At 52.8% G+C, this 14,394-nt stretch overlaps 1 protein-coding gene across 1 annotated transcript; it reads left to right on the forward strand.

Annotated features, from left to right (window-relative positions):
* The first annotated feature begins 6,703 nt into the window (after positions 1-6,703).
* Positions 6,704-13,327, forward strand: TRNP1 (TMF1 regulated nuclear protein 1). The gene is made up of 2 exons (XM_043445849.1): positions 6,704-7,718; positions 12,563-13,327. The coding sequence occupies exon 1, from the start codon at positions 6,850-6,852 to the stop codon at positions 7,543-7,545; it is 696 nt and encodes a 231-aa protein (XP_043301784.1). The 5' UTR covers positions 6,704-6,849; the 3' UTR covers positions 7,546-7,718; positions 12,563-13,327.
* The last annotated feature ends 1,067 nt before the right edge of the window (positions 13,328-14,394 follow it).

Raw genomic sequence — 14,394 nt, forward strand, 5'->3', positions numbered from 1 at the left:
ATTTGGTGACCATAATTGTCACAAGTATTCTGTGAGTATTGAGAGGAAACAAGAAAAACAGAAGACAGTTTCCAAAATAGGTGTCCACAGCAAGATTGTTTCCAAAGGTTTACTTATTCCTTATATGTGTAGACCTTTACTAGCTAGTAAAATATGCTTTTTCCATTCTGTGTTACTTTTTTTTGAACTGAGTTTTGCCTTTCTATGTTAGATGGATGCAGAGAGCATGCTTTTCAAGTTAGACTTTCATTTTCCAGCACACAGTAACTTAAACCATAACATCTGAATGCTGCTGTGCTAATGTCAGTTATTTTAAAAAATTGTTTCACCTTTGAACTGAATGTACACTCCTTGCAAGGTATACTGTTTCTTGTGCATGCATGCCCAGTCACTCAGTCCTGGCTGACTCTATGGACTCTAGCCTGTTGGGCTCCTCTGTCCATGGAATTTTCCAGGCAAGAATACTGGAGTGAGTTACCATTTTCTTCTCTAGAGGATCTTCCCGACCCAGGGATCGAACCTGTGTCTCCGTGTTTCCTGCATTGGCAGGGGGATTCTTTACCACTGAGCCCCCTGGGAAACCTTAGTTAGACTAAAAAAAAAAAAAGGGAAGCCATGAACCATTACTACAGTAATGACATCTCAACCCTTATTTTTATAGTGAAGCAATTATCATGTAGGGGGTAAAAAAATCAAAATAACAAAAAAACCTTTTAACCTTGATTTATTAAACCTGTTCCTCCCCTGGTCTTTCCCATCTCAGTCAAGGGCACTGCAATTCATTCTGCAGCTCAATCCCCCAAACCAGAGAGCATTCCCTCAACCTCACACTAATCCATCCACAAGTCCTCTCAGTTCATCTCCAAATAAAATCCAAATCCGTCCCTCCTCCCACCTCTTGCCATTACTAGGGGCCTGGCCTCCGTTCTCTCTCAGCTGGATTACTGCAGTAATCTCCTAACCTTCTCTCCCATCCTCCTCTTGCTGCCTTTCAGTTCATTCCCTACACAGCTAACAGCACAATCTTTAAAAAAAATCAGATCATGTTGATCCCCACTTAAACCTTTCAAAAGCATCCCCTGCACTTAAGGTAAAGCCCCAAATCCTCACCCTGGCTCCCAGACCCAGCTCCTCTGACCTTAGTTCTCCCCATTTTCCTGCTGGCTTAGTAGGCATTGAACACACTGATCTTTCTGTCTCAGGACCTTTGCACATACTATTTTTTCTACTGGGAAATCTCTCTCCCCAATTCCACATAACTTACTCCTGATCCTCTTTCAGGTCTCAGCTTAAATGTCACCTCTTAAAAGAGAAGCCCTCCCTGACTCCCCTTTCTATCATGTCACCAGATTAGTCCTTGTTCATGATTTCTAGGGAAGCACTATGACCTCATGGTTGAAAACAGGCTCTGGAGGCAGATTGCCTGGGTGTTGAATCCTAGCTTTGCCACTCTTGTACCATGTGACCTTGACCACATTTACTTAACCAATCTGTCCTTCACATTCCTTATCTGTAAAATGGGAGTAGGTTAATAATAGTACCTCAAAAGATAAGCACTCTGTGCCATGTACAGAGTAAGCACTAGATAAATATTGACAGGTATTTTATTGTTCCTTCATGGCACATTTATTGGGATTCAATTATTTTGGTTTCTGAAATGTAAGCTTTTGTTGGAACAGGAATTGTGCTTTCCTTTTTTTTTTTTTTTTTTGTGCTTTTCTTATTCACTGCTGTACCCCCAGCACTTTGCACAGTGGCTGGTACATGGCATATGCCTAATTACATTGCTGAATGAATGCAGGAGGCAGATTCCAACTCATCCCTTTTGGAACTTACAATCTAGAAAACATAGACTCTAACCTTGTCCTTACCCTTCAACACTTTGCCATCTTTTTTTTTTTTTTTAAGATTTTTTGATGTGGACCATTTTTAAAGTCTTTACTGAATTTGCTACAATATTGCTTCTGTTTTATGTTGTGGGTTTTTGGCTGCCAGGCATGTGGAATCTTAGCTCCCCTAAGAGGGATTGAAGCCACACCCTGCACTGAAAGGTGAAGTCTTAACCACTGGACCTCTAGGGAAGTCCCACCTGGCCATGTTAGAGCTGTGAAAATGGAGACCCATAAAGGTGGGGTGATTTGAGCAAAGCTTCAAGGGGGAGGGGCATTGCTGTTTCTAAGATCCCACAGGGAAGTAAAATTTCTACTTGTCAGAAACATGATGGAGCCCTAAAAGCACATGGAACCTGCTACATCCATTGTGAATGCAAGTCACAGTTGTTTATTCTAGGAATAAGATCCAGGGCAAAATTTTCATCACGAGAGAGAGAGAAAAAAAAAAAAAGAAAGAAAACCTGTGAGGTCTCTGGATGCAGCATGACTGAGATGGCTGACACTGCAGCTGTGCCTTCCTGGGGAAATTATCTCGTCCCCATCCAAATTACTGTCCTCCCTCTACCCAAACATGTTGTTCATGCCACCTTTAAGAATCCAGTTCAGTTCAGTTCAGTCGCTCAGTCATGTCCAACTCTCTGAGACCCCAGGAACCGCAGCATGCCAGGCCTCCCTGTCCATGACCAACTCCCAGAGTACACCCAAACCCATGTCCATGACCACCTCATCCTCTGACGTCCCCTTCTCCTGCTCTCAATCTTTCCCAGCATCAGGGTCTTTTCAAATGAATCAGCTCTTTGCATCAGGTGGCTAAAGTATTGGAGTTTCAGCTTCAGCATCAGTCCTTCCAATGAATATTCAGGACTGATTTCCTTTAGGAATCCAGGGGTCTCATTTAACAAATGTGGGAACAGAGGCTTAGTGAGGAGAAGGGACTTGCTCACCACAGGTCCACATAATGAATTAAACCCAAATCTTCTGACTTCTAGCACAAGATTCCTTTAAGCCCTAATTAATACAAAAGCTCTTACTATGAGGTGAGAGGGAGGAGGAAATTAGAAAACAGGAAGAGATTGTTGAATGAGGTGCCCACTGGCGGACAGGAGCACTGACAGGGGTGCAGGGAGACCAGAGACCTTGCAGGGAGGGCAGGGGAGTCTGTTGAGGAAAGAGGAGATGGAGGCTGAGGCCTAGCTGGGTTATTTTCAGAGCTGCTATCTTTATCTGCATCTGCTAAATTATTAAACTGATATCACATCCTAGAGGGTGCCAGGCCAGGTTGCCAGCAAGAGACTGAAATGGAGGTGTTGGATCTCTTAGCCGAGGGCTTGAATCTTTCAGCTGGGATGGAAGTCGACTTTTCAAGCCTTGACTTCCTACCCCACCGCCCTCTCAGCTAACAAAGGGGATCCTGCTTTGGGCCACATCTGCACTCACCATTCCCTCTGGAAGGTTCTGTGTCTGCGGCTGTTGTCCTGAAAGGGGTGTGTATATAATGGATAAGACTCTGAAACCAGGTCCCCCACCCCCCAGCCCCGCCACCGCCCTCCGCCCTCCGCCGCCGGGCTGCCTCTTCTCTTTCAAGGTCTCTGACTCAGACCACAGACAGACATGACTAGCTGTGAAACCTTGGAGGAATCCTTGATCTTTGCATGTCTTTGTGCCATAGGTATTAACGGTTCCATTCCTCAGACCCTGAAGTTCACAGAGAAAGCACCTCTGTCAGGGTTATGCAGCTTGGAAAGAACTAAGCTTCAATTCAAATTCAGATCTCTCCAATTCCAGATGCCTTTTTTTCTCTATTCCTTTTTAAAAATATATTTTAGTATTTTCTCTATTTCCTGCAATGAGAATGTATAACTTTGATAAGACCAAAGAAAAAAAAGAATAATCATTATAGTTTTAAAAATTTATTTTCTAATTCCAGATGTTGTGTTAGCTGGGCTGGCTGTGCCCTAAGAGATGGTTGGCTGTGGCCCTTGCCCACTCCTGGGAGCATGGAGCTCAAGGCAGTTAAGGAAGCTGGCAGATGCCAAAGGTCTCTCACCTCTGGTCCTATACACATGGTGTCCCCATCCTGAATCCTTCTCCGTTCTTGTCCCCGCTCCCCAGCTGTGCATCTTGCACTTTGATTCATCCTTCAGATCTCTGTTTAAATATCATCTTCTATGGGGAACTCTCCCTGATCCCCTCTCCACCTAGCTGGCCTCAGTGTTGGCTCTGTGCTCCCACTGCCTCTGTGTTTCTCCTATCCCAGGAGATACCTCACTGAATTGCAGTCACCTGTGTCCTCCCTGGACTGTGTGCTCTCTGAGGGCAGGGCCCCATCTGATCACTGCTTTACCGCCAGCAGCCAGCTCCACAGAGAAGGTAATGATCAAATTTGTCAAGTGAGTGAAATAAAGGGTGCATGGGCAAATGAATGAAGAAGAAGACCTCTCTATTCCTGACTAGCTCTGAATACGCTTGTATTATTTTTCAATTCAAACGAACACTATGTGAGTGACCTTATGGAGACAGGCACTCTACCTCACTTCAAGGAATCTAATGAAAAGCAAAACCAGTCTGGGAAGAGACTATTAAGTAACTAAACAATAAACAAATACGTATATATATATATATGACTGGTGGGAAATGCCATAGAGGGTAGGAACAGGGGACATATCAGAGAACAGCAGGGAGCTGAGCTATGCCTTTGGGGTGGGTCAGATCTGTGTTTGAATCTTTGTCTGGTCACTGATCTGTGGTGTGACCTCGAGCAATTATCTTTACTTCTCTGGGCTTCGGTTTCCCATCAAGAACAAAGGCTGCTGATGCCCCTCCCTTAGGGATGCTGTGGAAAGATGAGAATGTTCATCTATTCGGTAAATGTAGGCTGAATTCAGAGAAACAACTTGCCCAAAGTCACCCAGATGGGCAGCATGTGTGGGATTCAAACTCAGATCTGACTGATTCTCTGGATCTGGCTGATGGTGGAAAGTGGAGGTTAAGTCCTAATCTTTCCCCCCTTGACTCATCCCCCAGAAGTGGGGAGCAGTGATCTGCTTGATGATCACCTGTAGATCTCCCCACAGTGATGGGGGAGGGGTCTTCTGCACAGAGAAGGACACAGGTTTGATGACACAAAGGAGACCATTCAAAGGGATGACACCAGCAGCAAGGCACTCCGTCATCCCATTGAGCTCCTCTGACTCCCCAAGCCCCATCCTCTCCACTGAACTTCCCTTCTCCTTCTTCCTCTGTGAGCCTCTAGCACCAATGCACCCCCTAAACCCCTCTCCCCTCACTGAGTCCATCACATTCACTGAATCCCCTCCTCCAAGCCTCCACCACTCCTGGTCACTGAACACCCTTCTCCTCATGCCCTGCTTCTGAGTCTTCCTCCCTTCCCGTTCACTGAGCTTGACAGCCCCCTCATGGACCTCTCCTTCCTCTCCCAGCCCCTGCGGAGCTGCTTCTTGGGAGCCAAGCTGTCTCGCCCACGCCCACGAGTTCCCATCACTCAGTCAAAGGCACTTAAATGCACTTAGAGAACAAGACGGTGCGGGGGTGGGGCGGGGTGCTGTGTGTGGAGAGGTGTGCCCCCAACCTCCTCTTCCCTCTCCACATCAAGCCAGCGCAGCGTCCCCTTCAGCCTCCTCTTCAGGCTGAGGCGGTAGTCACACTGGCCACACTTTTGGCAAGTTCCCCCCGCCCCCCACCCCCCCCCCCACGCCCCCAGCCCCCGCCCGACCCCTCCTGTGAGCTCAGTGTCTGCTGCAGTTCTTCTCCATCGGTCTCAGCTAGTTTCCGGCCCTCCAGCCCCTGCCATCACTTAACACAGAGCCTTTTCATTTCTGAGGGCACTTTCCAGTGGATGGCAGTGCCATGGTGTCTGGTCAATGCTTGGAGCGGGTATGGCAGGATCCACTGCGGCTGTGGAAAAAATAACTAGAGCTCAGTTCTATCATTTTGCCAGTATGACTAAAGTCCCAGTGAAGCAAAGTCCCGTCAGTGACAGTGAGCCCAGGTTATCTGAGCTTCCCAAGGGCATGAGTGGCTGAGCTGGTCCCATTCGGTGGTCCAGAATGAACCATGGACCACAGGCAAGACTTCACTACACTTCTGGTCCTGTTTCCTTCTCTCTGTGAAAGGTGTGGGGACACCTACCGGGAGGAGCAGACAGGAGCAGGGGCTTGAAAAGAATTTTGCCCACTGAAGGGTGGGGCTCCTCTGGGGGGAAGAGGACGGGCGGGCACTAAGGTTTGCGAAAGCTGCGCCAAGCTCAGCAACAAGTGCTGAGGTTTGCTCTGCAAGTTCAGGGCCTGCCTGGTGAGTAGTCAGTCCTGCCAGATCCCCACCAGGAGGGGCCAGTTGCCTCTCTGCGTTAATCTCTCCATGGCCGCCGGGAGATTGAAGGGTGTCCTGGTGAAGTTTCCGGCCCGGGAGGCCACGTAGAGCCGATTCAGCCGAGCGACAGTGTTCGGTACGTGCCAGGAAACAAGCCTCCTGAGTTCTATTTGAAGCTTTCAACTGTCACATAGTGTGGCTTCAGGCAAAACCCTCCCGCAGGTGGGGCCCGGGGTCCGTGATTCCTAAGCCCCAGCTACCAAAGCTTATGATTCAGGGGTCAGACCGGGAAAGATGCGGCCCCTTTTTCACCCCAAAGGTGGAGGAGGTGGATGGGCACTGGATCCGGTGGGTCGAAGGACCAGCGGACCAGAAGGGTTCGGGCAGTGTCCTGACGGGGCGGGGCAGGAGAAGCGGGTTCAGGGCATGCACGCCTCTGATTGGCTGTGCTGCCCTTCGCTCCGCCCCCTGCTCTATAAGACACGCGCGCGGCTCGCTCAGGGCCAGTGTGGGGGCTGCGGCGGCATCTCACCCTTGTTTGCTGCGTCCATCCTCCCCCGCGTGGGGGGAACAGCCGGTCAGACCCGCGGACCTGCCGCTGAGGGCCGCCGGGGGTGGGGGGCGGGGGATGCCGGGCTGCCGCATCAGCGCCTGCGGCCCGGGGGCCCAGGAAGGGTCGGCGGAACCAGGATCCCCGCCGCCGCCGCCGCCCCGGGAGCCCCTGTCGTGCCCTCAGCCCCCATCCCCAAGTCCGACCTTGACCCCAACCCGGGCTCAGGCCTCATCGCAGCCCGAAGCTGCCCAAGAGTCGGCGGGCTCCGCTGAGGGGCTGGAGCTGCAGCGCTGGCGCCAGGGCGCTAGCGGGGGCGCGGGGGGCCCCGGGCCGGCAGGGGGCGCGGGCGGCGGCCAGGGCGCCGCGGCGGCGGCGGGTGGCCGCGCGCTGGAGCTGGCCGAAGCGCGGCGGCGACTGCTGGAGGTGGAGGGCCGCCGGCGCCTGGTGTCAGAGCTGGAGAGCCGCGTGCTGCAGCTGCACCGCGTCTTTCTGGCGGCCGAGCTGCGCCTGGCGCACCGCGCCGAGAGCCTGGGCCGCCTGGGCGGCGGCGTGGCGCAGGCCGAGCTCTACCTGGCGGCGCACGGGCCGCGCCTCAAGAAGGGCTCGCGCCGCGGCCGCCGCGCCCGCCCGCCCGCGCTGCTCGCCTCGGCGCTGGGTCTGGGCAGCTGCGTGCCCTGGGGCGCTGGGCGCCTGCGGCGGGGCCACGGCCCGGAGCCGGAATCGCCCTTCCGCCGCAGCCCGCCCCGCGGCCCCGCCTCACCCCAGCGCTGACCTCCGGCGCCGGGACCCCTGGCCACCCCGAGAGACCACCGCCCGGGTGCCGACCGATGGACTGAGGACGCCGGCTGGGTGGAACGACGTCACCGACGCGGATGGACAGATTGGCCGACCACAGGAAGAGACAGTCGGGGGGCCGGGGGCCCAGTAAAGAAGGCGAAACCGAGGTGTGGTCTTAGCGGCTGGCGCATCCGAGGGGCGGGGCGGAGAGGCTTCCCTTCCCTAGAGCTTCTGGAGTTCGCTGGGTCCTTAAATAAAGCTGTCCACTTTCTGTTGCCGCCTCTCCCAGAACTCCTGGGGAATGAGGTAGTGGCACTAAGTCCCCATTATAGAGTTGGACACGTTGAGGCCGCTCAGATCCCAGGAAGGGTTTGCCAGCAAACTTTTACCGGTTGGAGCAACCCCACTCTCACCTCCTCAGCGTTGCCTTTCCTGGGTCCCTTGGGGCTGTAAGAAGAGTCTTGCCCTTGAGGCCGCTACTCTCTGGCGCGCCCTTCGCAAGGCAGAATAATGAGGCTCCAGGATGGGGTGGCGGCTGGCACAGCGATGTCGCTTTGAGTTGTCTCCTAAGGCCCTATTTCCCATTTGGGGAGATGGAATCGCAGAGAGGTGAAGGATTTGCTCCCATCATACTATGCTTAGGCCCTTTCACTTCTGGGGGACAGAGGTCTTTCCTCAGGCCCTCATGCAGATTCAATAAGAGCTGACTCAGACGACCAGGGCTGTTTGGTGACTGCCTGAAGGTTTGCAGGTTCTCCTAGGGGCTCCCAACCTGTCGCTAAGATGGCTCTGCCAGGGATGGAGCCAGGTACATCCTGTAATGGGGCCCCAGGGGAGCAGGTATGTCACCGGCTTCTAGATTCTAGAAAGTGGGGCCTTAAAGGGCCAGACCTGAAATGAGATGCACTTCCCTTCCACATGCCCTTCAGGCCCCGCTCCCCTGCTCCACTCAGCTGTGAATGGCCTGGCTGCTGCTTTGCTGCCCACCAGCTGAGCTGACTGCAGTCTCACTTGTTGGTCTGTGAACTGGGTGTCTTCACCTCCTGGAAGGTTTGTCTGGAGGTTAACACAGGGCAGAGGTCTGTCTTCTCCCATAAATCATGGAAGAATGTCTTATTCTCTTACGTCACACCTAGAAACAGGCACTGCTTTTGCTGCCGGAGCCCGGGAGCTGATCTGAAGTCCTTATTTTACAGAGTGGCAAGGTCACCTGCCAGCTAGGGACAGACCTAGGTCCTCGGGCATGTGTGTGTCCTTCTTGGTGTATCTCTCTGCTGGCCAGGGGCAGGGGCTAGGTAGAACTGGTGTCAGCTTGTCTGCCGTGTGACCTAGAACAACGGTCTCCAACCTTTTTGGTTCCAGGGATCAGTTTCTGGGAAGACAATTTTTCTACCCACTGGGGCTGGGTGGGGGTGGGGGGAGATGGTTTGGGGATGATTCAAGTGCATTACATGTATTGTACACTTTCTTTCTACTGTAATTATGGCAGCTCCACAGCAGATCATCAGTCATTAGATCCCAGAGATTGGGGACCCATGACCTAGAACAACTCCATCCCTAATATGGGCTGGTTTCCTCAGTCCCCCTCTGAACATAACTGTCCCTCCTCATGTCAGAGCTTTTGGGGGAGAAGGGGGTAGAACGAGGCAGTTAAGAGTCACGGGATTCTGGTTTAATCCTAGAGTCCTTGGGGTCAGGTACACTGCTCTGAAAGCCAGAGCCCCAGGGGCCCTCACCTATCCCTTCTCCAGCTAGCTCTTCCTCTTCCCAGGTACCAAACTTTTTCCTGGTTTCTCAGCTCACAGCCAGGCCTTCCTGAACCCATTCTTAGCTGGGGAGGGGAAGTCCAGGAGGAGGTCTCAGAGACTGAGAGCTTGGGGACCGAGAGAGCAGTGAGGGGCCCTGGCATCCTCTGGTCTGCCCAGAGAGAAATGACCTTCCAAAGCCACTTGGGTCACTTTGGGTCTAGAGGCCCAGAGAGGACAAGGACTCCCTGGAGGTGACGGTGAGGAGCTTCAGGCTGCAGTGCTGGGCTGCAGCCAGGTCTGTTTGCATGGGAGGGACTCTTGGTCCCCAGAAGCTTTTAGCTAATGGTTTAAAGTGCTCTGTGTCACCACAATTTTGCCTTTCTCTGGGATTTATTGGTAATCAGCTTTGCTCTGGTTTGGAAGAGGGGAGTGGGGTGGATAGGGAATTAGAGATGGCTCTTGCTGGAGAAAGTGGTATATGTAGGGATGGAGATTGGTCCCAGGCGCACAGGCAGCTCTGTCCCCCCCTCCACTTCCAGAAGTCTCAGGCTTCTCATTAAGGGCCTCAGCCAGGGCTCACAGTGCTCAGTGACTTAAACCCCAGCTCTTGGTTCAGTGCTCTGTTTGGGGGCGCCACAGCCCTACTACCCCTCAGCCAACAAATACAAGTCATCTTCCCACCCTTGCTTGGCCCACCCAGGATGCCTCTAGAAGGTTCCATTTTCTCTTCAATTAACAAACATTGATCTCTGCTCAGTCCAGGCGCTCAAGAAGCAGCGCTGAATCAGAGGGTCTCTGCTTTCAAGGGCTTGTGTCTCCCAACCCTCTTCTAGGCAGCCTGCCCTGGTGTTGTTGGAGGAGGGCTGTCTTCAGGCCTTCACAACTATGAAGTGAGTGAAAGTCACTCAGTCGTGTCTGACTCTTCGTGATTCTGTGGACTCTACAGTCCATGGAATTCTCTAGGCCAGAATACTGGAGCGGATAGCCATTCCCTTCTCCAGGGGATCTTCCCAACCCAGGGATAGAACCCAGGTTTCCCACATTGCAGGCAGATTCTTTACCAGCTGAGCCACTAGGGAAGCCCCACAACTAACTCTGGCCCCTGGTTATATATTGTAGCCCCCACCCCACCCCCCATGACTTCCTAAACACTTTCTAGATGGCCCAGCCATCTAGCCCTAAGGACTGGACTGAGGACAGGCGATCCTGAGGGATCTGTGAACTGAGGACGCTGATGGCCACTAGGGAAGCTGGGATGTCAGCAAAGCGAAGGGAGGGGCGGGAAGACCAGTTTAGGGATTTAGAGGAACCTGCTCCTCTTCTGGATGAGTCTTTTCGCTCTCTTGGCTGGCCCTGGGCAAGTGTGGCGCCCCCGGGAGGCGCCACCAGAGGGCAGTGTGGGCTGCTTCCTGGGGCGTGGGGGCGTGGCCTGGAGCAGGTTCCCTCTGTCCATATCCCCGCCCCCAGCCAGCCCCTACTCCTATTGCCCGGGCATCTCAGGCGTTGAGCTTTAAGGGTCTGCCAAGAACGTGCGGGTACTGGCGGTCACTTAGAGAAAGGGCGGGCCTCTGACCTCAGAGGGCAGGTCCATCAGGAGAGACTTTCTTGGAGAGAGAGGTTGCACCTGTTGGCGGTTACCGTCTGAGTAAAAGCCCAGAGTACTCCTCCCAGATGTGTTAGACTGATAATTGATCAGAACACTCCATCTCTGCCGCCGCCACCTGGGGATCAAGGTGGCTTCCTAGAGATTAGGCTGAAGCGACAATTCGCAGCTAAGGTGCTCCAACCCTGCAGTGGGTGGTCTCTAGAAAGCTCCCTTATCCTGACAGCCAGGTCCCTCCAGGGGGTCCCAGTCTTCTCCGAGCTGAAGGAGGAGAACCTTTATCTCCTCCCCTCCTTTACATCCAGTGTGGGAGGAGGTATTTGGGAAAGCTGGGACATCCCCAGCCTATTTCTTCCTGCATTAGATCTTGACCGCACCCTGGCTAGGAGTGGTAAGGGAAGGGAATCCTTGGTTGTGGAATAATATATTAACCACTACATCTATGCCAGGTACTGTGCTAAGCACTTTACACCCATTAGCTGTTTCAATCCTCCCAGCTACTCTGCCAACAAAGTAGGAGTTATTCCCATTTCCACAGATGAGGAAACTGAGGGTCAGGGAGGGTGAGTGACTGGCCCAAGGACATAGAACACTTAAGTCGGGGACACCTTCAACATTAGGCTATGTGGCTTTCCATTTATCAAGATATTGAGGGCTCCACATGGGTTTCTGAGCACTCGCTCTTTAAGTCTGGGTACAGGAAACCCTAGTCCTTGGTTCTGGGGAGGGATGTGATCAGACATTGGTGGCACAAGTTGCCACCCCTCCAAGGTCTGGCCACACCCCCCAAAGGCTGGCTCCCTACCTCGGTTGTCTGTGCTCTGGGGGTATGAGTCAGGCTGAGTCAGCAAGGGCAGGTCAGGGATGCTTAGGGCCTGGGTTTGCCTTGGAGGGCTTCCTCCTCCCCTGTGTACCTGGGCTGGCATGATTGGAGAGTGAAGAGCCTGGGATGGTAGAGGAGGAGGGTGACTGGCTCCATGGTGGGGCAGAAAGTGTCCTGTTACTTAGAACAAGAAAGACCTGGGATTTAGTCCTGGCCTGGAGTTCAGCTTCTCAGCTGGGAGAACTTGGGCAAATGACTTCCCTTCTCTGAGTCCGTTTCTTATGTGTGTGTCTGCATGCGTGTGCATGTGTTTTATGGGGAGTTAGGGAGGAAATAATTTCCAAGTATTAAGTGAGAGGTGACATTAAGTGCCTAGCACACAGCGAAGGTCTGTAAATGCTCGGAGCCAACCTACCTGGCCTAGGAGAGGCTTCCAGGACAGAGCCCCCAGGCAGTGTGGGCCTTTGCTTCTCCAGAGCATCGCCATATCAGGCATCCCAGAACAGTCCCCCTTCTCCCCCCAGTGCCTTCCCCGAGGAACTCCATAAGGGGAGAGGTGGAGGAGGGGCAGGCGTTTTATCCCAGGAACATTCCATTCCAGCTGCTCAGACCAGTGGGGATCCCAGCCAAGGACAGAGGCCCAAGGGAGCTCACCCCAGGAGCCCCCACCCCTTCCAGGGCGGGAGCCAGTGGAGCCCTTTTCCAAAATATTGCCCTTGTGCCTTCTCTCCACAATGGCCTCTCTTAAGGAGGTAGATGCTGAAGGGTTTGGGTGGGGCTGGGTGGCTGTGTGTGAGAGAGAGAGGTAATGAAAGCTCTTGAAATTATTCTTTCCAGCTCCTCCCAGCTCCTCAGAGCCTCAACTCAGGATCTGACTTCTGGATTCTGCTCCTTTGCCCGGGCACCTCCTTCAGGAAGACTTCTCTAATCGACCCTGCACAACCGCAGCACCCTCCTCACCTCAAAGGAGCCCCTCACTTGACAGTGGCAAGGGGCTGGGTTCTGGGGAAGTTGCCTCTAATAGGAATTTATATATTCCCGCATTTGACTCTGGCTTACATGGTACAACTGGGGATGTTACAAGTCCTTTGAGATGCAATCAGATTAACAGAGCAGCAAACCTTTCCACCGAGAAAAGGATTTCTCTTTAAAGATATCGTTACTGTTCTTAAGCAAGTCTCAGCGCAGCTAGGGTCCCCATTTTGGTAGATGCCGTTGCTGCTCAGTTGAACAGTGGTAGGAGGGCTGTTTGAGGGGAAACATTGCTCTGAACAATCCCCCAGTTTCCCTCGCCCACCATCCCTGCCCTGTGTGGGTGCCTGCCTGCAGCCCCTCAGAAAGATAATGGGCTGCTGGCTCCCAGGGGACACACCTCTTTCTCAGGAAGAGGGGTTGACCACATAAAAATAATAAGTTTTAAATGAAAGATTAAATTGATTCAAATTAACTTGATTCAAATATCTTGATGGTAGACGGAAGGGGGCCACATGGACTCACACCTAACCCAGAACTTGTAGAATTCCACAAAATGATCGCATATGGAGTCAGTTCCCTGTTGTGTACATTCAGGAAGAATAAACCTCAGTGAATGTGAGACAAGCATGCGTGGTTTTGAGGTTTACTCTGTGAGTGCCCGCACCACCTTTCCTTTCTGCGTGCCTGTCAGGGCTCTTTAAGTGGGCAGTTCCTTGAGCAGCTTCTGTTTAGTTTCGTTTGGCAGTCTGGGCCTGTTGACAGATTTGCAGACTGACTTCTCCCTTGACTTGACTCCCAGCTGAACCTCTCCAGGAAGTCTTCCTCAATGAAGGATGTGATGAGGAAGCTCAGGGATGGGATGCCCGCATGGGACAAAGGGATGCGAGTGTGATGACATGGCAGCAGGGTGATCTGTGGGGAACTGCGTGTGACTGTGCTGGTGAATGGATGGACCCATGGACCGTGGGGATGGACCCCACAGTCAGGGTCCCATTGGAGACGGGGCACACTCAAACTCGGGAGAGATTTAAAAAGGGACTATTTCTGGGACTTCCCTGGTGGTCCTGTGGCTAAGACTCCGAGCACCCAATGCCGGGGACCCAGGTTCTATCCCTGGTGGGGGAACTAGATCCCCACATGCTGCATCTGAGAGTTCACATGCCACAACTAAAGATCCTGCTGCAATGAAGATCGAAGGTCCTGGGATCTGCGACTAAGACCCAGATCAGCCAAATAAATAGAATTTTTTTTTTAAGAGACTATTTCCAAAGCTGCGGGCTAGGCTTAAGAGACTAACAAGGTACTGCAATTATCTGTGGGGCTAGCAACAGACAGAAGCCTTTACAACCCCTGGGCCTGAAGGCGTAAAGAGGGGAGGGGGAGGCAAGGCCTTCGGGACCTGGAGAGTGAGCTGTGTGGAGAGGGATCCTGACAGGAGCAGGGGCCTTTGTCTGAGCAATGTAGGCAACCACTGAGACCTGATGGGAAGGGAGCAGGGAAAGAAACACCCCATTCTCCTCCTCCCTCCAGTACCTCCTGCTGGGGACTCTCATTGGCTGAACCCAACAGAGAGGCAGGGAACAAGGGAGCCATTGATGCACAGTTCATAGAGGTCAGCCTCCCAGGGGCACAGAGCATGAAGGAGGGCAGAGAGTGGGACTGGAAGGGCCAACACGTCCAGCAGCTGCCTGGGG

Source organism: Cervus canadensis, chromosome 24, assembly GCF_019320065.1.
Source record: "Cervus canadensis isolate Bull #8, Minnesota chromosome 24, ASM1932006v1, whole genome shotgun sequence".
NCBI classification, from domain to species: domain Eukaryota; kingdom Metazoa; phylum Chordata; class Mammalia; order Artiodactyla; family Cervidae; genus Cervus; species Cervus canadensis.